Here is a 25,366-nt window from a genome sequence, read left to right as displayed (position 1 = left end):
TTTATGCCTTATCTGTTTTTCTAAAATGGGGATGAGAATCACCCCCTCACTAAGACTGTCTGAGAACCTAATGAAAGATGAGCTTCAAAACTGCTCGGAGATGCATACCAGGGTATTAGAGAGTGAGGTATTAGGAGTGAAAAGTCTCACTGTCTGTGATCTACTTGAAAGTATTTCTGCCAACACAAATAGATGAAGCAAATATGGCAACATATGAACAATAGTTAAATCTAGGTGATGGGTTTATAGATGGATGTTGTTACTCTAGTCTCTCCACTTTTCTGCATCCTTGAAATTTTTTAAAATAAACATTCCGTCATCATAAAAAGTGCTCTGGCAAGGTAAATGGAAGGGATGGTGTTACTCACAGAGAAGATGCCCTCAGGGAGGTCCGGTCCTGGGCACTTCAGCCAGGTGGGGCTCGCCACCCCAGGAGCTGGAGCAGCAACACAGCCACAGTCATGAAGTGATTCTGGTTTCCCGGCTTCCTCCCCAGGCAGGCCTGGTGCCTGTGGCTGGGTAAGGGAAGCCTCCCACCTCTTCTCCGTGCAAGGCACCATCTGACAGACCCAGCCCTGGTGCAGCCGCTGGCACTGAGGACAGTGAGGGCTGCCTAACGCAGCCAACCAGTGTGGGGGGGTTATGAATATGCAGATAGAGGCCAGAGCTGGTTGGCTGCCCCCCTGCCATCTCCCACTCCCACCCCATCTCAGATGTCCAGAAAAGCCAGCTCAGAGAGGACATTCTTGAAATGCCATCTCTTCTGTCCTTGCCTAAGGATCCACGGAGCCCCTTGATATTTTGAGACTGAGTTACCCAGCTTTGCCCATTACACTGGCCTCCAGCAGGGAGTTCCTGACCTCTGCTTCCAGATTCTCCAGAGTCAGCTCCAAAGTGAACATCTTTCTCCCTACCCCTCATGCATCCTGAGGATACGGAAACCAGGCCAGCACCAAAAATATGGCATCTCAGCTCTGCAGGAAGGCTATGTGGCCTCTCCCTCCAGCAGAGGCCTGAACACTTTGGGGGAGGCTGTTTGCTGGGCCAAAAGCCCCCTTCTTTGGCAGAGCTGGGGAGAACTCACTGGCCAAATCATTTTCCCCCAACATCACCAGAATTTTAGCAACTTCTCCTTCATTTTGGGAAGTGGAGTGAATGTTGTGAAATACAGCAATGAAAATTGATGCACTAAAGCTCAATTCAACATGGATAAAGCCTCAAAATGTAATGTTGAATGAAAGATGTAAATCACAGAATGACACAGGTACTGTGATTCCATTTATATTACGTTTAAAAATAGGCCCAAATGTCTAGATTTTCGCTGAGTACTCATCTATCCATTATTTTTAATTACAACTGAATGAAGAGATAGATGGAATCTAGGTGTCATGAGTAATTCAAAGTGAATATAGGGTATAGTCTCTATTTTATGGACCCCAGGCTCTAGCTCCATCTATCATCTGGTCAATAATATTAGAAAAAATATAAGTAAGGATGTGAGTGTATAGTTCAGACCACACTTATGAATACTGGGGAATTTCAGTTAAAGAAAAAGAATGCTGTGTGTATTATTTAAGCTGAGCTGCCCTCTCTGTGGTGTTTTTTTAAATTAACGGAGCCATTTATTCTTCCTAGAAACACATTTCTTTTTCTTATATAATTTGAAAGTAAATACATCTTTTCCTCAATTTAAAGAATAAAGAAAAACATGTGTACAGTTTAGGACACATGCATATTGAAGCTGCAGTGAAAGCCTGGGGATGGTTAATATATAATTCAGTATAGCAGTGGTTAACTCTGGGGTGACCAGCAAGGAGGGTCACATAGGGCTTTGACATTTCTTAAGCTGCATGGCGAGTGTGGGTATTCTTTTTGTTACTTTTCTTTAAATCATACACATATATTTATATACCCTTTTGAATATATATTTTGCCATAAAATTTTTCTTTTGAACCCTGCCATAAACAGAAGTTTATGAACTTGTTTTCATCAACTCCTGTCCCAATAGATGATGCTGTGTCCTGAAAGGCTTTAAATACAGAAGAAGGTGTGAGCTTACTGAGTTGGACCCTGGGCTCCACGGAAGCTCATATGTGACTCTCAAGGAAATCAGTTTTAACCTTTATCCTGTGAGAGAAATTTTGCACGCAACCGTGTGTGTGTGTGCACTCCTACGTGTGTGGTGTCTAAGACTGTAACATCTAATTAACTTGGGCAATCACTGAAACTCCAGGAGAAATGCTTTGCCACGTTATCCAGGCCTGAGCGTCTAAACTCTCAATCAGAATCTCAAAAATTAATTATTTAAAACTGAAAAAATTAAGTGGTTATCTAAGAAATATTAACAGCAACCCCTGCAAAGGATTGCCACAAGTCCTGATTAATGTTCTTGGACTGGTTAGCTGCATGCAGCAGTGCTGTCAGCATGGCAGTATTTAATCATTCCACTTGTATTTATTGAGTACCTACGGAGTACCAGCCACTGTGTCCTGTGCAGGGGATTTAGGAAAATGGAGTCATCTCTTTCCTTCTGCTGTTGTGCCCAATAGAGGAGACAGACAGGTAAAAATGACATTACAATCAAGGTAGAGATACAGACACATTGCTTTGGAAAAACAGAAAAGGTATCTGTTAACTCTGCTAGAGGGGCTTAGGAAGGGATTCAAAAGACTTTTAGAGGATGATTAGGAGTCCCTAGGCAAATAGGAGTTGGGAGCAGCCCGGGCAAAGATGTGAAGGAGTGAAATAGCACTAAAGCTCAGCACCTGGGAGAATGGGGGTGGGGAAGGTAGGGAGAGGATCACAATATAGCCAGAGACCAGGTTATCAGGTGCCACCTGGTCAAGTTTGAAGACTTTACCCTACTGACAGAGAAGCAACTGAAGGACTTTAAGCAGGGGAGTGACAGGAGTAGATTTGCATTTCAAAGACATCTTTGACACAGGTGTGGAGGATGAGTTAGAGAAAGTGAGAGTGGAGGCCCAGATCCTTTCAGGAAGCTTTTTAAATTTTTTACTTTTTTATAAATTTATTTAATTTTGGCTGCGCGTGGGCTTTCTCTAGTTGCAGTGAGCGAGGGCTACTCTTCATTGCCGTGCTCGGGCTTCTCATTGCGGTGGCTTGTTGCGGAGCACGGGCTCTAGGCGCCCGGGCTTCAGTAGTTGCGGTGTGTGGGCTCAGTAGTTGTGGCTCGAGGGCTCTAGAGCGCAGACTCAGTAGATGTGGCGCATAGGCTTAGTTGCTCCATGGCATGTGGGATCTTCCCGGACCAGGGCTCGAACCTATGTCCCCTGTATTGGCAGGGGGATTCTTAACCACTGCACCACCAGGGAAGCCCCCAGGAAGTTTTTAAAATAATCCAGGTGAAGGATGCTGAGGACTTGATCGCGGGCAGCTGCAGGACAAGGATGTTTTCTCTATTTAAAGTTAGGGCTTCTGCTCATCCCTCCAGAATTGCAGTGGAAGTGCTTTCAGGGTTTGGGTGAGTGAAGGCATCATAAAGCTCCTAAGGATCAGGCAAGAAGACTCAGCTAAAGAAACCAACATGAGTAGGCACCAAGTGGCTCATTCATTCATTCATTCTTAATTCAAACTGAACCTTATAGAACACCTTTTCTATTAGGAACGCGAACTATAAAAGTGGATACCCAGGGGCCTGGGACTTTAAGGGGAGGATAAACTAAAGAGTAGTGGGAGTGCTACCTGCTTTCACTTTGAAGCATGGTCTGCCCGAAGCTGGGAGGCCCCAATTCAGCCCACAAATATTTATTGCACACCTAAACTGTGACAATCTCTGTTCTAAGTGCTGGGGATACATTATACTTCAAGAACAAGCAAACAAACTCATAGAGAAAGAAATCTTATTTGTGGTTACCAGAGGTGAGGAAGGTAGGGGAATTGGATGAAGGTATAAACTTCCAGTTATAAGATAAATAAGTCCTAGGGAGGTAACACACAACATGATAGATTAACACTGCTGTATGTTAGATATGAAAGTTTTTAAGAGCATAAATCATGAGTTCTCATCACAAGAAAAATTTTTTTTAATTTCTCTAATTTTGTACCTATATGAGACAACGGATGTTCACTAAACTTTTTGTGATAATCACTTCATGATACACATAAATCATTATGCTGTATATCTTAAACTTACATAGTGCTACATGTCAATGATATTGCAACAAAACTGTAATTTAAAAAAATTGCTGGGGATACATCATTGAACAAGACAGACAAGGTCCCTAATCTCATGGATTTTATATTCTGGGGGTAGAGTGACAAATGAACGGCCTTCAAAATGCACAAGATGTATGGGGAACAATTAGCTCGGCTGGAGACAGTTTGCGTTGGCACTATGGAAGATCAGGAGACGTGGATGCAGAAGTAAGCCTACTTGGTGAAGAGCTTCAGCTCGGTTAAAAGGCAATGGGAGCCCTTTAGAGGTTCCTTGGGGTTCTGTTTCTTTGTTCCGGGGTTAGGGAGCGAGGCAAGTGATTATTGTTTTCAATATTTGAGGAACCTGAGGCTTAGGAAGGCAAGGTCACCTGCCCAAGGCCACCCAAGTGTAAGATCAGGCAGGCATGACTGCCAAGGTCCGAGTCCGAAGCCCATGCCGCCTTCGGCTCTTTTCCGGTAGTGCAGAGGACGAACGGCGCGGTGCCCCTGGGTGCCAGGACAGATGGATACCTTCGGGAGGACCGGCCCCAGCCGGCTGGCAGCGCGGCAGCCTCACCAGCGCGGACAGCTCCGCGCTGCACGTCGGTTCCCCCCGTCCGCCAGTGGTTCGCTCCGAACACCCCTCCCCGAGCAGCGGGTGCCGCGGCCCGCCCCGCTTCCGGTTGTTGCCGGGCCCTATATCCGGTGTCCGCCTGCCCTCCGCTCCGCCGCCTCCGCCAGCGCCGAAGCAGCTGCAGCTGCGATGCTGTCCCGGTCCCGCTTCCTGTCCAGGGCGTTCAGCCGCTCGCTCTTCGCCTTCCAGAAGGTATGGTACGGCTGGGCCGGGACCTCGGCGGGTGAGAAACTCGCCGGCGGCGGATGGGCGGCTTGGGGACAGGGGCGTGGCGCCCCGGCCAGGCCGGGCACCAAGGGCACCGGGACTCGGAGGCCGCGGGCTGGGCGGCCGAGAGCCGCTGTTGCCCTCGGGGCCGTCTTGCGGAGCTCAGCGGCCCGTCGCCTTCCCGAGACAGCCGGCGCCCCGTCCCCTGCTGGACCCCACCTTCCGCGCCGGCGGAGGAGCCGCCTTAGAGCCGCGCCCGCCCCCGCACGAGATTCAGAGTTCGGGAGGAGGCGCCGCGGGAGCCCCGACGGGATCCGGGGGCCCGTTTCCTTTCTGTTAAAGTCGGTGGATATCAGTCCGGTTGGGAAGTTGAGATAGTTTGGCAGGCCCCGTGTGCTGACGGACTGAAAGCCCGCCCAGGCTGTTGCCTTTACCTTTTGGAGTCGTGAGATTCGCCTGTCACCGGCACCTGGGCAGCTTTGAGTCTGTGCTTGAAAGAGAAAGCTGTTTCTTCTCTCCTTTCGTCTTGGGTGACGTCGATAATGTCTTCTTTCTCAACAGGGGAACTGCCCTCTAGGGAGACGTTCCCTGCCTGGTAAGTTCTGCCCTTGCCGTCACCTAAAATGCTCTTCTCCTGGGCAGAGCAGTATGCGAGGAAATCGGGGTGCCTGTGTTTCTCCGTATCGTGTTCAGATAGATAGGAGTGAAACAGGTGTTGTTTAATAACAGCTATCATTTATTCATTTGGCACTTAGCTACTCAGTATCTGCTGAGTGTCAGGCACCATGCTAGGCCCTCACAAGGGATACAGCAGTGACGGGTTCTCGCCCTCCTGGAGCTTACAAAATGTAAATTGCTAAACAAGTGAACTATAACGGATCTTGGTTAAATGCTGAGAAGGAAACATACGAAGCTGGACACTAAAGCTGTGACCCAGAGGATGTGACAGGCCAGCTGGATGAAGAGCAGGAGAAAGAAAGGGAATAGCATGTACAAAGTCCCTGAGGAAGGAAAAGGTTGGCAGTATTTTGGAACTGGAAAAAGAGTGGTTTGGCCAGAGCATTTTAGTTGAGGGAGAGAGTGGCATGAGATAGAAGATGGCATAGAGACTAGTGAGAATTTAGGTTTTATCTCAGCAGTTCTTTATATGCGTGGCATAAGTATTTGTTGAATGAGTTGATCTTATTGTGGGCATTCTGTGTGCCAGGCATTGTTCTGAGTGCTTTCTGTGCATTTTTTCAGTTAATCATCAAGAAACAGTAAAAGAGGTGTTTTCTCTATTTTACGAATGTATAACTCAAGACTAAGAGAGGTTAAGTGCCTTGACCAAGGTCACGCAGCCAAATATTGGTCAAGCCAGGTCTGCCTACTCCTCAGCCCGAACTCCTAACCCACCATGTTATCATTTACTCATATAATCAATAGATTATTGAATTCTTACTACATGCCAGGCAGTGTGCTACGTGACAGGGATAGAGATGGTCTCTACCCTCCAGGATCTTAGGGGCTACTTGGAGAGAAAAACAGATATATATTTATGCATGCCTAAGCACATAATTACATTGTGATCACTATAAAGGAGAAGTGGAGTGTAATGAGAGGATGGGATGATGTAGCCAGGCTTGGGAGGGTGGAGAGTGTGGTGGCAACGTCAGTAAAGGCTTCCCCAAAGAAGTGACATTTAAGCTAAGTCTTGAAGAATACATAGGAGTTGGCCAGGAGAACGATATTCTAAACAAAGGGGATTGCTTATGCAAAGGTTTTCAGGCAGGAAGAGACTTGACCGGTCATAGAAATGGAAAGGAAGCCTGTCTGGGAGTGCTGGACAGGAATATGGAAAGTTTTTGGACTTTATCCTAAGAGTCATGAGATCACAGGCACCTAGCAGAGTGTTCACTCATAGTGGACTCTCAGTAATAAACTTTTTAACATGGAATTTAGAAAAATGTCAGTAAACATTTTCTCCATTTTATAGATTGGCAGGACAACGGGAAGAGCCTTGTACTTGGGGTTTGCGTTGTGGTTCAGGGCTTCTCCTTGGGCTAGTCACTTAACCTCCAGAAGCCCTGCTTATATATGAAACGGGAGTAATGGCAGATGGTCGTTCCACTTCAGGGAGTTGTGAGACACAAAAATCAAAATGAGGTCATTATGTGAAAGCTTTTTATAAACTCTTAAACGCTGTACAAATGAAACTTGCTATAGGATGAACTCTAAATTGGAGTTAGGGTTCCAAAAATCAGTAAGGGCTGCTGACTGTTCTAGCTCAGATACATGCTGTGTTTGGGATTTGCACTGCTGCAACGTCATTGGTTACTCGACATAGAGGTGACTTAACTTGTTTCTGAAACCCTGGGGGTGTTTGTAAGGAGGTGGGCAGAAGAGAGGATTGTCTCCCACTTGGTGTTTACCGTGCTGTGGTTCAGAAAGAGTTGCTAATAGATCTGAAAAAATAAGACACCTGAAAGAATATAATCAGGTGAAGCAGATATAGTAATTAGTTGTCAGTTGAGGAAGTGTAGTTATCTGTGATAAGGACAATTGGTGGGGCAGAAAGGAGCTCCCACCTTGTTGAGTATGACCAGAGTGGAAGGTCTCGGGAAGAGTTTAGGAAGACAGTAAACTGAAAGGAGGGACAATGATTTGCTCGGTCCTAGAGCAAGCTGGAGACCTTAGGCCTGAAGTAGCCTTGTCTTTGCTCCTGGGGTTCAGGCAACAAGACTTCCAGCTCAGTGCATTTTAAGTAACCAGGGAAACAAACTCAGATCAAACATTCCCACTGCTTCTCTGATTAGGCTCTATGTAGTCACAGGATAAGCCATCATGTGTCTTTTTCAAGCTTCAATTGTATTTGAAGTCTTGGGGAGTAGAGCATTTTATTATGAAAACATAAAGGGATAATGAAAGTTTATGAGTTTTAAGATAAATAAGACTATAGAATTCTCCCCTTTCTTCCTCAAAGCCATTCCCACCCGAAGTCCCACATACCTGTTGTTCTCTGCCATAACTATTGCTATGGTGGAAAAGTTTAAGAAGCAGGACTCTGTGTGATAAAGATTTTGTTGTTGCCTGCTGTTGATCCTGTTCTATCTCAGAGTTAGGGGGTGAACAGACTTCTTTTCCATTCCCAGCAGGTATCCTGTATAAGATAAAGAGTTGTTGGTTAAGAGTTATTTTGTTTCTTGCAGGGATCTCCTTATGTCAGGGACCAGGTTACCCTGACAGCAGGAAGATTGTGTAAGTATCACTGGGGAGCACAGATACGTGGACATGGGGTATTTAAGACACCAGTTGAACCATCTGCTTTCTTAACTGTCTTTCAGGCCTAGTAATCAAGCTGGTTATGTTGAGTCCCTCTACCTAACCTTGATATTAATTTATGACATGTGCTTGAGCTTCAGCCCCATGTTAAGTGCTGGACCAGGAGTGTGTCTGTCCTGAGGTGTTTAGATTATAATGAAAGTGAAGCTGGAATCCTCTTTTTATGGGAATAGATATAGAAAGGTGCTCCTAAATATTCTGGTTGGGTACAAGTGAAGCTGAAGGACTGGAGGTTACATTTATTGTGGAGATTAAGAGCATCCTTTTGGTTGTATGGTTACTCATTTTAGAAACAGTAAAAGCAAAAGACTAGTCAGTTGAGTCATGGGACTTTGACTAGTTCAGAGGGAATGCTATTATTGCATAATGCAAAGTTTGGAGAAAGGCCACCCATGTGTGTTTCAGATTAACTTCTGCTTATGAATGTTGGTTAATGCTACTTTGCATTCCAAGTATTTTCAGGGTGGTGGTAAGAGGATGCTCTTTAGTTACCTGTTGAGCCTCTGTCAAGCTATTTTCTCTACAGGTGGGATCTTCAAAATGAAGGGTGAGCAGATTGGCTCCTTCTTCACTGTGCATTACAAGCATAATCCCATTGTAAATGTTCTTTTTGCTGTTTCTAAGTATTCTACTGCTAACATCTAATACTTTTGTAATTTAGAAGTTATTTAGGGAGATTCAAAATGTTACTCACCTGCAGTTTAAGTGAAAAGTGGAGCAGCCACAAATCCTATGCAATAAATACAATAAATAACTATTCACAAGTAAATTATTTTAAAATACCCTAAACTTTGAGGGATAAGAATCACACATTAGGGTATTACTCTAATCTAATAACTGTTTTTGTGTTGTATATTGTCTTTTTTCATGAATAAGTTACCCATTTTACTTAAAAATCTTTTATTGTAAAACTAGTTTTTGGTTTTGTGTTTTTATTTAATAGCTTATAAATTTACATGGTTCAGAAGTAAAAAGAGTGTCCATGAGAAGATTTTTTCCTGTTCTCCGGTGCCACCAAGTTTCTCTTCCCAGAGACAGCCAGTGCTCCAGGTTCTCGGGTGTCCTTAAAGAGCAGTCTCTGCATTTATACATTACCTGTTAGTTCTTGCCTACGAACATGTACCTATACATGGTTGTAAACTTTTCAAAGTGTTCTGCGTTTTTTTAATAACATACATTTTCCCCTTGATTTTACATAGACCTTATAGTTATTTTGAAATTATAAAAATAAAAATATCGAAAGGCAACTTAAATCTGTTATACTTTTCTATTATAAAGATGCTTATGGTAGAATATTCAAACTGTCCTGAAGTGTAGAAAGTGAAGGTCCCCATCAGTCCAAATCACTCTTCCAAAATGTGTGTGTATGTAAGAGATAACCATAGATACCACATATATCTACGGTTCCCACTCTCCAGTGGTAACCACTATTAATGTTTTTCTGCATACAAGGTAATATCATTCTCCAGTTTACATTATTTAAAGTTAGTATCGGGCTTCCCTGGTGGCGCAGTGGTTGAGAATCCGCCTGCCGATGCAGGAGACACGGGTTCGTGCCCCGGTCCGGGAAGATCCCACATGCCGCGGAGCGGCTGGGCCTGTGAGCCATGGCCGCTGAGCCTGCGTGTCCAGAGCCTGTGCTCCGCAATGGGAGAGGCCACAACAGTGAGGCCCGCATACCACAAAAAAAAAAAAAAAAAAAAAAAAAAAAGTTAGTATCATATCAAAGAATACCTTGCTCTTTTGAAGTTCCTCTTGAATGAGTCCAGAATGGACTGATATGCTGCCTCCTGGCAAGAGAACAGATTAGGAGATACTATTATCAGTTTTTTGGTGTTTTGTTTGTTTGTTTGTTTTGCATATAACACATGGTTTTACTTGTTAACTGTCTCATCTTGCTGTCCTATATAAATCTGTAATCATGTGGACAGAAATTCTGTTGTATGTGGCACAGTGGCATGTACCCTGAGGGCACACAATTTATCTTACTTGCATTTAGTTAAGAAAAAACGTCATCAGGAAGCTGAGTCCTTTTGGTGGGTATGCAAAGGGGCAAGATGCTATCTTTTTCTTCAAAGAGCCAAACTAGGTCTGTTCTGGGAGAGCTGGCATTTCACTGCAGCACGTTGCACTCACCCAAGGGACTCGCTGTTTAAGGCACCCAAGTCATCCAGGCTTTGCTCTAGACCTGCTGAGTCAGTATCTCTGGGAATGGGGCCTAGACATGTATGCTTTGAAAAAGTTCCCCCAGGTAACACTGACTGTCACTCCTAGTCAAGAATCACTGATTTAAAAGGAAGGTGAAAGTATCTAAAAAAGAGTGGATATATGTATATGTATAACTGATTTACTTTGATGTACAGCAGAAACTAACACAACATTGTAAATCAACTATACTCCAATAAAAATTTTAAAAATGAAAATAGAAAAGGGAAGGTGACCCATGGTACCTTATCTAGACTAAAATGTGAGTGAATCACCTGTTAAAGGAGTTTACTTTTATGTTTGTTTTCTAGCATTAACAGCGGTAGTGTCTTCAGTGTTCGCTTTTTCAGAACTACAGCTGTGTGCAGTGAGTACCTTCAGCTCCCTACCTTATTGGGAATGGAGTTTTAATGGGAAGAACAACAATTGACTGAATTTAATTAAAAAAAAAAAATTAAAAAGGAGAAATGTGGACTATGTGATTTTTTTTTCCCCTCTTTTCCTAGAGGATGATGTGATTACAGTCAAAACCCCAGCATTTGCAGAATCTGTCACAGAAGGGGATGTCAGGTGGGAGAAAGGTAAGATTTAGTGCCTTCTCACTTCTTAAGTTTAAATACTTTTGAAAAGTTCCCTTTACCCGCACAATAATCAGTGGAACTTACAGCTCCACCCTTTTCTTTACATGCAGTGTGCTTTCCCCTGGCTTTAGGAAAGGGGTCTTGTAACACACCTGCCAATGGGGATTTTGTGGCTACTGGAGGGTCCGTGTTCCCACCGCCCCCGCACCCTAAGAGGTAGCCTTTGACTCTCTTTTCAGCTGTTGGAGACACAGTTGCAGAAGATGAAGTGGTTTGTGAGATTGAAACTGACAAGGTAGGCTTGTCCTATTAGTGCCAACTTTTCATGGTCTCCCCTTGGTTTCTTAACCTGATGAAAGGAACAGGGACTTAACTGTTGGTTATAGATAATTTTTAACTGCCTCAGTTGTAAAATTGTTGGAATAGCTTATTAAAAAGAAAACATTAAAAGTTTAATTTTAGATTGTTCTAGGTGTATGTACTATGTACTTTAATAGCTTTAGTTTTATAGCTTTTGTGTGTGTGTGCATGAGCTGTTTCCAGTTGTTTTTATGTATCACTTGGAAACACATTAACTGAATCTTGCTTTAGTGTTCTGAGAAAAGACAGAAAGGGTGAATCTTTACAGTAGCATTGATTACTCTTACTCTGAAAGTGTGGCCTTGGTGTTTCTATATACAGGGTCTTGTGTATCTGTGTTGCAACTCTTGTGACTCATTTGAGATTCTATACAATTAATTTTCTAATGCTGAGTAAAAATTTGGACTCTTTCTCCATCTGTCTTCTTTTCAAGACATCTGTGCAGGTTCCATCACCAGCAAATGGCATGATTGAAGCTCTTTTGGTACCTGATGGGGGAAAAGTAGAAGGAGGCACTCCTCTTTTCACACTCAGGAAAACTGGCGGTAAAGAAGTTCTCCTGGTTGTCAAGGTCTCCAGTGTTCCCCCTTGGAACTGGGGCTGAGCATAATATACTAATTCCTTGATTACCTCAAAGACCGTTTGGCATTACCTGTGCCCTTTCTGAGGCAGTAAGAGGGGAAAACTGGCGGTAAAGAAGTTCTCCTGGTTGTCAAGGTCTCCAGTGTTCCCCCTTGGAACTGGGGCTGAGCATAATATACTAATTCCTTGATTACCTCAAAGACCGTTTGGCATTACCTGTGCCCTTTCTGAGGCAGTAAGAGGGGAGCTATTTATATTGTGAACTTTAAATGTCAAGTTTTAGAAGAAAAGGATATTAAAAAAATAAAGCTCATAATACTCTGTTCTTTATTATGCTGGACCTTTTCTTAAATAGGAATGAAGAAGATTCTAAGGACAGTGATTTCTCCCCACCCCAACCCTGGCGTCAGAGTCACTTGGGGGCTTTAAAAATAATACAAATGCCTAGATTCTGAGTCCCAGGGATTCTGATACATTAAATCTGGGGTTTTCAGATCCTGGTTATCTTATCATAGTTTTCATTGTTGTTGTTGTTTTTAACGCTCTCCAAGTGATTCTGATACACAGCCAGGGCTGGGAGCCACTCTTCTAAAACGAGAAGTAGTATTTCATCCTGTCTATTATAGAGAATTTGGTGTAGTTTTTTTCATATCTATTCTCTCATAACATTTTTTTAGGAAGGGTTGGATTTCTCTTGGGAAGAAATGAGAAATAAGGAAATGAATTTATACTGGATCTTACAGTTAGTATTAGAGATTAGAAAAGAACTTTCTGATTCTTAATTAAATGCTATAACTACTAAAGTATTTTTTTCATTGTTAAGATAGTTAAGCAGAAAGATGGTAGATTGCATCGTTAATGATTGATCAGGGCAAGACCAGAAGCCCAGAATTGAAAGAACATGCAGTAGAAGGCTAGGGGATAAGACTGATTCTTCTAGTTGGAGAATTTCATCTTATCATTCCTTAAGAGACTGTTCTTTTAATTTAAATATAAACCCAGATGTTATGTCCAAATTGGTAAAATCAAAAATATTTAAAGTTGTGAATTTATATTGCTTGACCACCTCATTGGTTTATAAGAGTTATCCTAGATAAAATGCTTTGAAGTCTTAAGTCTAAATGTGCCCTTGATTATTTAAACTTTTAATTTTTAATAGTTAAGAGTATTCTCCCACATGGGATGTTAAAATAGAAGAGGAGACGATCAGTATTACCATAACTAGAAAGGTGTTGCTCTTATGTGTGTATTTTAACATCTTAAATTACCTGGGTTTCTTTTGCTTTGAAGTTTACATTACCATGGACTTTAGTAGGTGCTTTGAAAGTACTGGCTGAATTTGATGATCAGTAGATATTTGTGAAATCAGGAAGGCAGCTGAATTAAGTCAGTTATCTAATGTAGGACATCTAGGAGCCCTGGGGAATAGAAGCATAGTGCCTTAAATCATTCTGTGTATCTCAAAGCCTTACATGTATAGCACATACTCAGGAAGCATTTGTTAACTGATTGGAGATAGAGCTTTTGCTGCTAAATTCTACTTAGTATCTGCAATTTGGTTGCTTTCCATTCCAGATAGTGCCAATGGCATCTATTTTTCTTGTTTTTCAGCTGCTCCTGCTAAGGCCAAGCCAGCCGAAGCTCCTGCTGCCGCAGCCGCAAAAGCAGAACCTGCAGCATCGGCAGTTCCTCCTTCCCCTGCAGCATCTATACCCACTCAGATGCCACCAGTGCCCTCGCCCTCACAACCTCTCACTAGCAAACCAGGTAAGCCTCTGGCTCCCACGTGTCTTTATGTGGGAGAACAACATCTCATCTTACGTCATGTTCCCTCACAGTCTAAGACAAATTATGGCTCTGAACAGGCTCCATTGGCTGCTTTGTAGAAAGAATTCTAGACTTTGTATCAGAAGACCTGATACAAAGGGTTTGCATCTCACCTTTATAGCTGAGTGTATAGCTGTGTGGCTTTAGGCTAGTTAATTAACGTCTCTGAGCAGATTGTTCGTTCGTGAAGTAGGAATGATACGAATACACCTCAGCATATCTTGAAGATTAAGTGAGAGTACAGCATGAGAGAGCACTGGCATGTACTCAAGTAAATGTTTCTCATTTTCTGATGCAGTATACCCTTTCTTCATTTTCAGTGTCTGCCATAAAACCCACTGCTGCTCCTCCAGCAGCTGAGCCAGGAGCTGGCACAGGTCTGCGTTCAGAACATCGGGTAAGTCTCTGAGGACCACTTCCAAGAAAGAAGCCGAGGGGCAGGGCTGAGATTAATGGAGTGGGTATGCTCTGCCTACCTTTGAATGGCTGGCAGCTGATTCCTTTGGCCTTGACAAGGAAAATGAGTTTAGGATGCGACTTGTTCGGTGACATGACTGTCAAATGACAGGACTAGAACCAGAGGTCTTTTGAACACTTGTCCATTGGTTTTTCCCACTGTGTTATGCTACCAGCGAAATGCTCTGGGTGAGTAAGATATATGCAGGGGATGGTAGCCTAGTGATGCATCCGCTCCCTCCCACAATAACACATACTTCAGAGAGGGGGTTTAGTGAGCTCCATTCCTGTACTTCCGGGATACTTAGCTGAGGGCTACCCAGTGGCAGTCAGGAGCAGACATAAAACCTCAAGGAAGTATGATCAAGAGGGTGGGTTCCTCTGCCTGGGAATACCTCCTAAAAATACTATAGCCTCAAAAGTTTGTTGCTTCTGAGTTTCCATTCCACAAGTAGCTATTCTTGTGCAAGTCTTTATTACCAGAAATTTCGCTTTCTGCAATGACTCTTGGGCTGGCTAGCCCTACCCCACACTCTTCCATAAATTGATTTTGATTTTTAAATCAAACCATCTCTGAGGCCTCTGTTCTTTATTTTTTTTTTTTAAACATCTTTATTGGAGTATAACTGCTTTACAGTGTTGTGTTAGTTTCTGCTGTATAACAAAGTGAATCAGCTATATGCATATGTATATCCCCATATCCCCTCCCTCTTGCGTCTCCCACCCTCATCCCACCCCTCTAGGTGGTCACAAAGCACCGAGCTGATCTCCCTGTGCTGTGCGGCTGCTTCCCACTAGCTATCTGTTTTACATTTGGTAGTGTATATATGTCCATGCCACTCTCTCACTTCTTCCCAGCTTACCCTGCCCCCTCCCTGTGTCCTCAAGTCCATCCTCTACGTCTGCGTCTTTATTCCTGTCCTGCCCCTAGGGTCATCAGAATCATTTTTTTTTTTTTTAGATTCCATATATATGTGTTAGCATATGGTATTTGTTTTTCTTTTCTGACTTCACTTTGTATGACAGACTCTAGGTCCATGTACCTCACTACAAATAACTCAATTTCATTTCTTTATATAGCTGAGTAATATTCCATTGTATATATGTGTCACATCATCCTTATCCATTCATCTGTCGGTGGACACTCAGGTTGCTTCCATGTCCTGGCTATTGTAAATAGTGCTGCAGTGAACATTGTGGTACATGACTCTTTTTGAATTATGGTTTTCTCAGGGTATATGCCCAGTAGTGGGATTGCTGGGTCATATCGTAGTTCTATTTTTAGTTTTTTAAGGAACCTCCATACTGTTCTCCATAGTGGCTGTATCAATTTACATTCCCACCAACAGTGCAAGAGGTTCCCTTTTCTCCACACCCTCTCCAGCATTTATTGTTTGTAGATTTTTTGATAATGGCCATTCTGACTAGTGTGAGATGATACCTCATTGTAGTTTTGATTTGCATTTCTCTAATGATTAGTGATGTTGAGCATCTTTTCATGTTTTTTTTGTAGGCCTCTAGGTCAGACTTCAGGTACATCTGAGTGGGTAGTTTGTGTCTGTGTTTCCTTGTTCTCACACGGAGGAGCAGGGCCACCACAGGAAAGAGGAAGCCTGGCTCTCTCCCTGTATTTAGATACTACAGTCTGTCCTTATCCACTCCTAGCAAGCCCAGTGCTCCCTCAGACTAAGTGCGAAGGGTTAGGTCCAGAGAGACCAGGTGGTCAATACTTGTCCCACTTTCCCTTTCAGGAGAAAATGAATAGGATGCGGCAGCGCATTGCTCAGCGTCTGAAGGAGGCTCAGAATACCTGCGCAATGCTTACCACTTTCAATGAGATTGACATGAGGTGAGAGCTCTAGTCCTCTTCCTCCCTGTGCCCATTTTCTTGGAGAACACTTGAACTTGCCCAAGTCCCTACCTAGTGCTGATTCCAAAACTAAACAGGAAAGAAGTACTTCTTTGCAGTGCTTGTTGACTTACACAGAGTGACCCACTTGTTTCACTCTCTAATCGACTTTCCTAATACTGTGCCTGCCTGCCTGCCTCCTCTGTGACCTAAAATACTTAGCCTTTTACTTTTATACCTGAATCTTGTGATTTCTGATAAACGAGGCTGGTAATAGTCTTAAACTCTAATGACTACTGTCGAGCTGACAAGTAGAGATAGGGCATCCAGGCTGACAAGGCTCCCCTAGGGATACAGAATCACTTGACAGCATGCCCAGGGGCAGGCATCATACCCTGCTTCCTTCTCACTGTGACTGCGCCTTATGTGTGTTCCTAAGCGACTCAGAATTGAGTGGGTGGAAAGGCATAGGCTAGTCATATCTTTCACCTTTCCCAGCTTTGGTAATGAAATGGGAAGCAAGTTGTGCTTTTAAAGAAAAACCTCAGAATTAACCAAAGGGGCTAATTCAGTATACCCATTTCTGTAGTGAGCTAATCGTTGTCTCACTTATCTTCTTCAAGACTTTGATGTTTATAGGTGTCAGGACTGTAGGGAAGAGAATGTAGTTAAAGTCAACAAACAGTTTTTGCATGCTTACTGTGCACAAGATATTACACTGTATTTGAGTGGGATGCAAAGGTGAGTGAAAAAGAGCCCTTACTCTCATAGAGCTACCATCTTGCTTAGATAAATAGAAAGTAAAATCTCTAGTATCAGTATCAGGAGGATACAAAACGTATGAAGTGGAGAAGAGAATGAGATCATTTGTTTTTGAGGTGTCAGGGTGGAGGTAGGGATCAGGAAAGGCTTCCTGGAGAAAAGAGATTTTTAATAGACCTTAAAGAGTGACTAGCATTTTGACATAGCGGAGGAAGGTCATTCCAGAAGATGTTAACAATATGGACCTGGCACAGACAGGAAAGTACATGACACATTTGAGAAACAATTGCTGTGAGAAATATGTGTAGGAAAGAATGGTAAAGGAAGTTGGATCCATACTTCAGAATGTTTTAAGTGCCAGGGTAAGAATTCCTAGTTAATACAGGAGGTAAAATCATCAAGTCTTCAGGTCATCTCTTTGTTTTTTATTTTTGTCCCAAGTGTTTAGTCTGTGAATCTATGTTTCATTAAGGAAATTGGTCTCCTTTGGAAGGAGTCTGAGAAGTGTAGAGAGGGGAGTGTGCTGTGGCACTCACAGAGTAGGGCTTTGTGTCCCATTTCACTAGATGTCATATATTCTATTGTGAAGCTTCCCCAAAGACTGGGTGTCATTCAAGCCAAAGATTTCTCTCCTATCCGTAGGATGTAGGGAAGGACCTTGACTAATGAATCACAAGGGCTGCAGCTTATGTTTCAGTGCATTAGGGCCAAATTGTACACAAATCGAATTGGGCTTTGAAATTCTACCCAATTCCTTAAGACAAAACATGTAAATATTTGTGGCCTTGAAAGATGCAGTTGGCTCAACAGCTTTGACTGAAGGTAAGTACAATAGCTGGATCTCCTTTCAGCAGCTAATCGAAGTGTCACTTAATGATGGCCCTGGGGTCTTACTGCAGTCAGTAATCTCGTTTAGATTGAGTGCCCTTTGGGTCTTAGGCTGATCAGCTAACCCATAAGGGGCTTTTCTGAGACCTTCTCCTCTCCCCTGTTGTCCCAGCCTCTGCCTGCAAGGACAGAGCTCTGAAATAGAAACTACTTAATGACCAGACAATAGCATTTGGGCAGTTTTGAGATCAGAGATGTTTATCACTTCTCTTTCCCTCTTCTGCAGCTCTTGTGTCTTGGGAACCAGTAATGTCTTTAGGGTGGTAATCCTAGCACTAAATGAGGTTAGACTCAGGAAAACAAAACATTTTAAAACCAATCAGTCCTCCTAGGAAAACTTCCCTTTTAAAAAACAAAAGGTCTAAAGGGGGGAGTTAAAGTTATATCATCTTATCTTTCGCTCTAATGTCAAATTAGGCCATTATAGAGAGAAAGGGAGAACTGAGCATTTGGGCCTAAAATAAAGTTAAATTTGATTTCCAACATGGAACTGTATTCCCATAAATACAGAGGTTTCTGCAGCAAAATGATGGGAAAGCCATTTCCCACTAACTCTGTTGCACATGTGTTGTATGTATGTGAAAAACCAGCCCCGAAGGAACAAAGACTGGTCACCTTGCAAAGGCTTCTCAGGGGCCTTGCTGCTTGTACTTTAAAAAGCCTAGGTCCACACATGGTCACTTTTCTAAATACCAGGGAAACCACGTCCATCAAACTAATCTTAACAGCAGGAATTGTGTCTTTATTATCTTTATATCTTGGTGCCCTGCATTAACCCCCACGTGTGGTGGGTGTTAGTACCTGTTTGAAGGAACAAGTGGATGGAACTGCTAACTCTGGGGAGATGAATGAATCTACTGACTTTCTCATGAGCCTAAAACAACACTGGATTATACCCATCCACAGATAGTCATGACTGCTTTTGCTCACATGAAGCCCACGCACCTGTGGGGCTTTGGGGTTTTTTATTGTCTTCACTAGTTAGGAGACAGGAGGAATGTCACAAGGAAGTCATAATCAGGTTTGATGGTATTTTGAAAATAAATCAAACAAGAGATAAAAAGAATGGTGCTTACTTTTGGACTTTGTTTATGCTTAAAAAAAAAAAAAACTTTTCGGGGTAGATGGCTCATGATTTTAGTGTTGCTGGAAGTCACTTTCTTGTCCAGGGTGAGGATGTTGGTGTGCTGTATGAGCTCTCGTTCATATTGTCTGTAACAAATCTTTGACTTCTGGAACACGAAGGAGCCCTGTAAAGGGCTCAATCTACCTTAAAGACAGATTGGATCCGATTCCTTTGGGTCCAGGTTTTGTAAAGGAATAAAGTCGTTGTGTTGACCTCTAGTGGACTCAAAACTTGAACTTAGGTAGATGGTCCATAGTAAGGGAAAAAAGCTTACCCAGCTGTGTACACGGAGTTAGAAACCAGTATGAAAGTCAGAATTGAGGCTTCTTTTGTGGTCAGTTTGTTTTGTAATGTGTTTTTGCAGTAACATCCAGGAGATGAGGGCTCGGCACAAAGATGCTTTTCTGAAGAAACATAACCTCAAACTAGGCTTCATGTCGGCATTCGTGAAGGCCTCAGCCTTTGCCTTGCAGGAGCAGCCTGTTGTAAATGCAGGTGAGTTTGTGGTGGCTGGAATCACAGAGGCTCTGGGAGGTGTGCACGTAAACACAGACCTGCTCCCACACACAGACACAAAGTCGGCGGTCGACAGACTAAGGCTTCTTATTTCATACGTGTGAAAACTTGAGTACCTTCCCTGGGGATTTCTTGACTCACCTTCCCAAACGGGCATCATGATTACTTCCTCCCCGCTAGCTGGACAGAACAGGTTCTCTTCACAGTGCATATAGCTTGGCAGCTGCTGTGGTGATGGGCAGTTCTGAGCCAGCTCAGCAATCCAGGCTTCTCATGTCAGTGTGGAGACTCGTGTTCTGGCTGATGCCCACCCTCCCACAAGCCCTATTATCTTGGGACCTGACTCTTACACCTGGCATAGCTCCAGGGTGACCTTTGATTTCTGGTCAGTGGACCTCATTGGGAGGCCTTGGGCTTGGCCCCTCTTTCCTCCTGAATTTGGTGCCCATTTTCCTTACTTTTTGCTTACCTACGTCATTGGAATGTTGACCTAACAAGCAGTTCTCTTTCCCATTGAGACAATTCTCTGTTCCCTGGAAGATTAGAGAGGACAGTGGCACTTCTGCAACCCTCAGCAGTGCAGGGTCCCTAAAGATCTAGAAATAGAAGTCCTGGTCCCTTCCGCCAAGTGGTATGCCCTAAGGTATGTGGAAGGGCTTTGTTGCACCCCAGTGTGTATCTCTTTATTTCTTCTGTCCTTCTTAGGCTTCCTGATGACTCTCTCCATCTCTTCTGCCTATACATACATGTAGGCATTTCTCAGAGTTCCCCTGACCTCTTTCTCACTTTACATGCTTTTCCGTGGTGTCTTACCTGTAATACAATGCAGACTTTCTATGAAAAAGATTCCCAAGCCTGTATTTTCTCATGAGCACCAGACCTAAATTTTTAGCTGCTGGTTTGCTCTCTCAGGCCAGAGCGCCCTGCTTCCTACCGAGTCGCCTAGGAAGAGGCGTGCCGCCTTGTTGAGAGTGGGCAGCAGAATGGGCAGCACCCCCATCCCCCCACTTCCACTTCCTTTACTAATTCGCCCTTTGGGGAACGCTTTCTAAACCTGCCGTTAGCTAAGGGAGGGCTGGAGGAGAGCTGGCTAACAAGAACTTCGGCACATACTTATCCCGTGTTAGCCTGTGTATTGATCCCTCTGAGGGCTGCCAAGGAAACGGATGCTCCTGTGCTCATGCTTAGTCAGGGCACTTGGGAGAAGTTACAGTTGGCTGGCCTGGGAGTAAGAGGAGTGTCAGCTGCCACTTGGAAGGCGGTGGTTTTTGTGCTAGTTGGTCAGCCCACACTGTACCAAGCACCGTGGATTTTTCCTCTGTTAATGCAGATTTTTCCTCACTAGCCTAGGCCTGGGGAGTTGTATGTAATGTGTGTTTTCTCTCTCATAGTGATTGACGATACAACCAAAGAGGTGGTGTATAGGGATTATATTGACATCAGTGTTGCAGTGGCCACACCTCGGGTATGTTGGGGCAAGAAGTGGGGAGCTCTGATCTTTGACTCTCTCCTTACCTGTGTGAAGAAGCAGACCCCTGGGAGAGATCTTTCCTGTAATTCTGTCTTTTTAGAAGGGAGTTACTAGAAGAGTAACCTGTTTTTGACCATACCACGTTCTTCTATCTCTGGCAAGCCTAAATATCTTAGACTCTGTTAATCACGTTGAGTAACTAAGATATTCTGGGGGAGGGGAGACCATAGGCTTGAATCAAGAGTTATAACTATAAAGGGTACTATTTTTTTTTTTTAATTTATTTATTTATTTGGCTGTGTTGGGTCTTCGTTTCTGTGCGAGGGCTTTCTCTAGTTGCGGCGAGTGGGGGCCACTCTTCATCGCGCTGCGCGGGCCTCTCACTGTCGCGGCCTCTCTTGTTGCGGAGCACAGGCTCAGCAGCTGTGGCTCACGGGCCCAGTTGCTCCATGGCATGTGGGATCTTCCCAGACCAGAGCTCGAACCCGTGTCCCCTGCATTGGCAGGCAGATTCTCAAGCACTGCGCCACCAGGGAAGCCCTAAAGGGTACTATTAATTTGCAACTGAAAAGAACTTTTCACTCTCGTCAGGGTCTGGTGGTTCCCGTCATCAGGAATGTGGAAACTATGAATTATGCCGATATTGAGCGAACCATCAGTGAACTGGGAGAGAAGGTAAAATAGAAAGGATGGTATGAGCTGCTGGGCAGGTCAGGGAAGAGAGCCTGGGGAAGGCTGGGCCAGTGAGCGGTGCTCAGGGAGCTGGAGCCTCACTTTGTTCTGAAAGGAGTGCGTGGCCCCTGCGAGTGGCGGTCACAAGCGAGAGCTGAAGTACAGTTACCTGGTGGAGCTTATCGTGCTCTTACGACTGAAGAGCTCATCAGATGAAACCTGCTCGGAAAAGAAAAGATTCTGAAGTCCTTTCCCCTGGTGGAGCACTAGTCACAGGCATCTCAGCTGAATGCTTTCGTGTTAAAGCTAGACCTTGGACCGTTGATCTCAGATTGAGCCTTCTGGGCTTCCTTTAGGTGAAGAAAGCTGGGTTGACCTTACCTTTTCAATGATAAAATCTGTTTTTAGGCCCGGAAGAATGAACTTGCCATTGAAGACATGGATGGTGGTACTTTCACCATCAGCAACGGAGGCGTTTTTGGCTCGCTCTTTGGAACGCCCATCATCAACCCCCCTCAGTCTGCCATCCTGGGCATGCACGCCATCTTTGATAGGCCAGTGGTCGTGGGAGGCAAGGTAGGGACCATCACCATTAATGTCCTCGCAGCTGGGCGATAAGGAGAGGGAAGTCTAACTAGATGCTCATTATAAAAGATTCGCTATAATTTCAGGCATAAGTTGCATCTCGTAGTTTCTAATTACTAGCTGAGGCGCTGGTTCTTAAATTGTGTGTGGAGTAGCAGCACCTGGGAACTTGTTAGAAATGCAAATTCTTGGACCCCTTCCGAGACCTAGTGAAGCAGAAAGTACAGATGATTCTGATGCACGTTAAAGTTTGAGAACCTTTGACTTGAGAAAGCTTGCTCCTTCATCTGGGACTAGTCAACAGGCTTCGTTCTCTAGGTGTTGTAGAGAGTGTGGGGACACAGTTGAAGACATGGTCCTTGCTCCTGGGGAACAGAGGACAGCAGGGCAGAGCCATCTACAAGCTGCCCAGTTGTAATGATGAGGCTTAGAGGTTTTCTGGGAGTTCACGGAATGAGGGCAAAGGGTCTTGAGCTGGCCCTGGAAGATATGTTGGTAGGAAAATGTTTTCTGGGACTCCTGTGTTTAGAACCTTTTTGGGTCACTAACTGCTTTTTCAATCTAAAAATCATAGATCTTCCCTGAAAATGCTCATACACCCAACTTTGCATAGAGTTTCAGAGAATTTGTGGACCCCAGGTGAAAAAAAATTTTTTTTTGTTGTTACTATAACCCCAAAGAAGAAACTGCAGGCAGCCAGAACTGAAGAGGAACTTCCCTGTAGACAGCAGACAAGTGAGAGGGCAGAGCATGGTGTTTTGTTTTGTTTTTTTTTAAAGGCAGTTGTAAGGAGACTCCTATTTTCTTGGGTTAAGCTTTGTTTTTGAGTGTGGGAGCTTTGCACTCAGGGTAGGGCTTGGTCTTTTAATATACTGTAAGTATCCAGAAGCAACAAAGCAAAGTAGGAAAGGCTCTGCAACTGGGAACTTAACTATGGGCTGCGCTTTGTCATCTCCCCTTTCATCTGGGCTTTCTCTGCCCCGCTGCAGACAAACCTGTCAACCTCTCTTCTCTGTAGGTGGAGGTGCGGCCCATGATGTACGTGGCCCTGACGTATGATCACCGGCTGATCGATGGCAGAGAGGCTGTGACTTTCCTCCGTAAAATCAAGGCAGCGGTAGAGGATCCCAGAGTCCTCCTATTGGACCTGTAGGAGGAAGCCATGCACCCTACACATCAGCCATGCAGGAACTGAAAACCAGTCTTCTCCCTGTCCCCTCACGGGCCCCGGGTTAGCCTGGTGACAGACAGGCATATGCTGTTGTTCTCAAGCAAGGAAACCAGGGCACTATGTAACCAGCAGTCACAGGTCTCTTCTTGATGTTCCTGCCAGGCTCTCTCCCTGTTTTGCACCGTTCTCTTACACTCGAATATCTGATTTCCTTAGGCTTGAGGGAGAGAGAGAGAGAGAGAGCCTTAATGGATACTCATTAATATTCCTGCCTTTCTCCATTAGCCCTCCGCAGAGATGATTTTGCTTCTCTCCCATCCGGTATACCATAGGGAAACTGCCGGGGACCGTGTGATTAAGTTTCTATCTCTTGAAAGTCAGTTCTCCAGAGACGCCTAGGAGGGTGCTGTGCCTCCCAGGCTCGGAGCAGCCTCTGTCCTGGCTGTGCACGTCCTTACTCAGTTCCACCCGTGTGGAGGTATTGACCACAGCCCAGGAGGTGCTGCTTTGCTTCTTAAATGGCATCTTCATTCTCAGCTGTCACTGACTTCAAGCTGCCTCTTCTACCTCTTCCAGGAAGCACAGGCTGGGGGATCTGGAGGGGCGGGGGGATGGAGAGGCAGTGTTGAGGGGGAGGACAGATTCTAAGGTCCGAGGTTATAAATGAGACTGGAACAGAGGCCAGGCCTGCCCTCACACTCTCCGTCATAGCTTTGTACCAGGAAGACCCATTTTGGCACAAGCACGCCCAGCTGTGGTGGTGCCGACCTTTCCAGACCACTGGGACCATTCTACCACATTATTCTCATCTAGAGCAGATTCTAGCACATCTTGGCAGTGAGACAGAGCGTGTCACAACCAAGGGCTGGATGGCGCCTGGTAGAGATTAGAGTGAAAGGCATGCTGTGGACTGGCTCACATTGTCTTGAGCTTTTAAATTCCATTGGTTTAAGCCTGTGGGCTGAAGAGGCAGTTCTGTTCCTTCCTGTATCATGGCCCTTAGGGAGCAGAGCCTTAGCTCTTCCTCCACAGAACACAGGTCTGGGAGAGGATGGATTGTGATGGAAACCAGCCCAAGATGCTAGTACACGGTGGGGAAATGGCCGATGTCACCTTTGAGGTACTGCCTTGGGTCTGGGGACAATCATTGGAATTCTTCGGAGCATGGTTAAATGCACACATCTTGTCATGAAAGCTCCTGGGCTTCATCGCTTCGTATCCAACTGCATCCAGGCCTGAGGCTGCTGACAGTTGACGTGGAGCCATTTATTTAGTGCACGGTGCCCATTTGTATTCTGAGCGAAGAAGCAAGGCCTGGGGGTTGGGGTCGGGGGAAGGGGTGGGAGCCAGTACTGAGTGCCTGCAGCATCTCCTGTCTTCACTATTCAGAACTTGTAACTAAAATATTTAAAGAAACTGATTTTAAATGCAAATTAAAGGGCAAATGTTCGCAAACAGGGTTCCTGCTTCTGTACTTCTTTTGGTTACTGAGGTTGTACAAGTCTGCGGCACTGTAACTGTCATTAGCACTGAAAGCCACGTAATGTCCCTTCCATCCAGAAAAGTGCCCTGGCTTCCTTCCAGGGCACTTCCTTCCTTCCTCGAACCTGGTGAGCCTGGCAAGCCACACTGTTGAACAGAAACTGGTTCTCACCTGTGTGAAGCCCCTTCAAACACCAGCAGATTTACATTTTGGTGGTGCCTTGTGTTATTTCTGGGATGGCTGGGGGAGTGCTGGAGCAACATAGTTTTGCATTTTGCACTTGATTGCCAGTGGGTACCCAGATGCTCAAGGTTGATTTGAACAAATGAGGGTAGGTCACCTCCTAGGAGCAAGTGGTCTGTGAGGGCGAGTGGACGGGGTTGAGAGCTAATCTGCGCTGACTACGTGTGATAGGCTTGATGGTGTCCAGGCTTAAACTCAGCCTGGCTTTTCCACACGCGGTCCCTGCCTGCTGATCTTGCTTGCGGTGATACCAGCTTTATGGGAAGGTCTGT

The 25,366-nt window shown here is 44.6% G+C and overlaps 1 protein-coding gene across 1 annotated transcript; it reads left to right on the top strand.

Annotated features, from left to right (window-relative positions):
• The first annotated feature begins 4,348 nt into the window (after window positions 1-4,348).
• Window positions 4,349-24,828, top strand: DLST (dihydrolipoamide S-succinyltransferase). Its single transcript, XM_059055880.2, has 15 exons — window positions 4,349-4,981; window positions 5,558-5,591; window positions 8,185-8,233; window positions 10,834-10,889; window positions 11,029-11,103; window positions 11,343-11,398; window positions 11,897-12,008; window positions 13,657-13,812; window positions 14,193-14,269; window positions 16,080-16,177; window positions 19,318-19,448; window positions 20,861-20,934; window positions 21,532-21,615; window positions 22,021-22,188; window positions 23,216-24,828. The coding sequence occupies exons 1-15, from the start codon at window positions 4,679-4,681 to the stop codon at window positions 23,348-23,350; spliced, it is 1,608 nt and encodes a 535-aa protein (XP_058911863.2). The 5' UTR covers window positions 4,349-4,678; the 3' UTR covers window positions 23,351-24,828.
• Window positions 24,829-25,366: the final 538 nt, after the last annotated feature.

This window comes from Kogia breviceps, chromosome 3 (assembly GCF_026419965.1).
Source record: "Kogia breviceps isolate mKogBre1 chromosome 3, mKogBre1 haplotype 1, whole genome shotgun sequence".
Taxonomy (NCBI): Eukaryota; Metazoa; Chordata; class Mammalia; order Artiodactyla; family Physeteridae; genus Kogia; species Kogia breviceps.
Note: the sequence above shows the minus strand (reverse complement) of the source record. Positions and strands in the feature narration are given on the sequence as shown.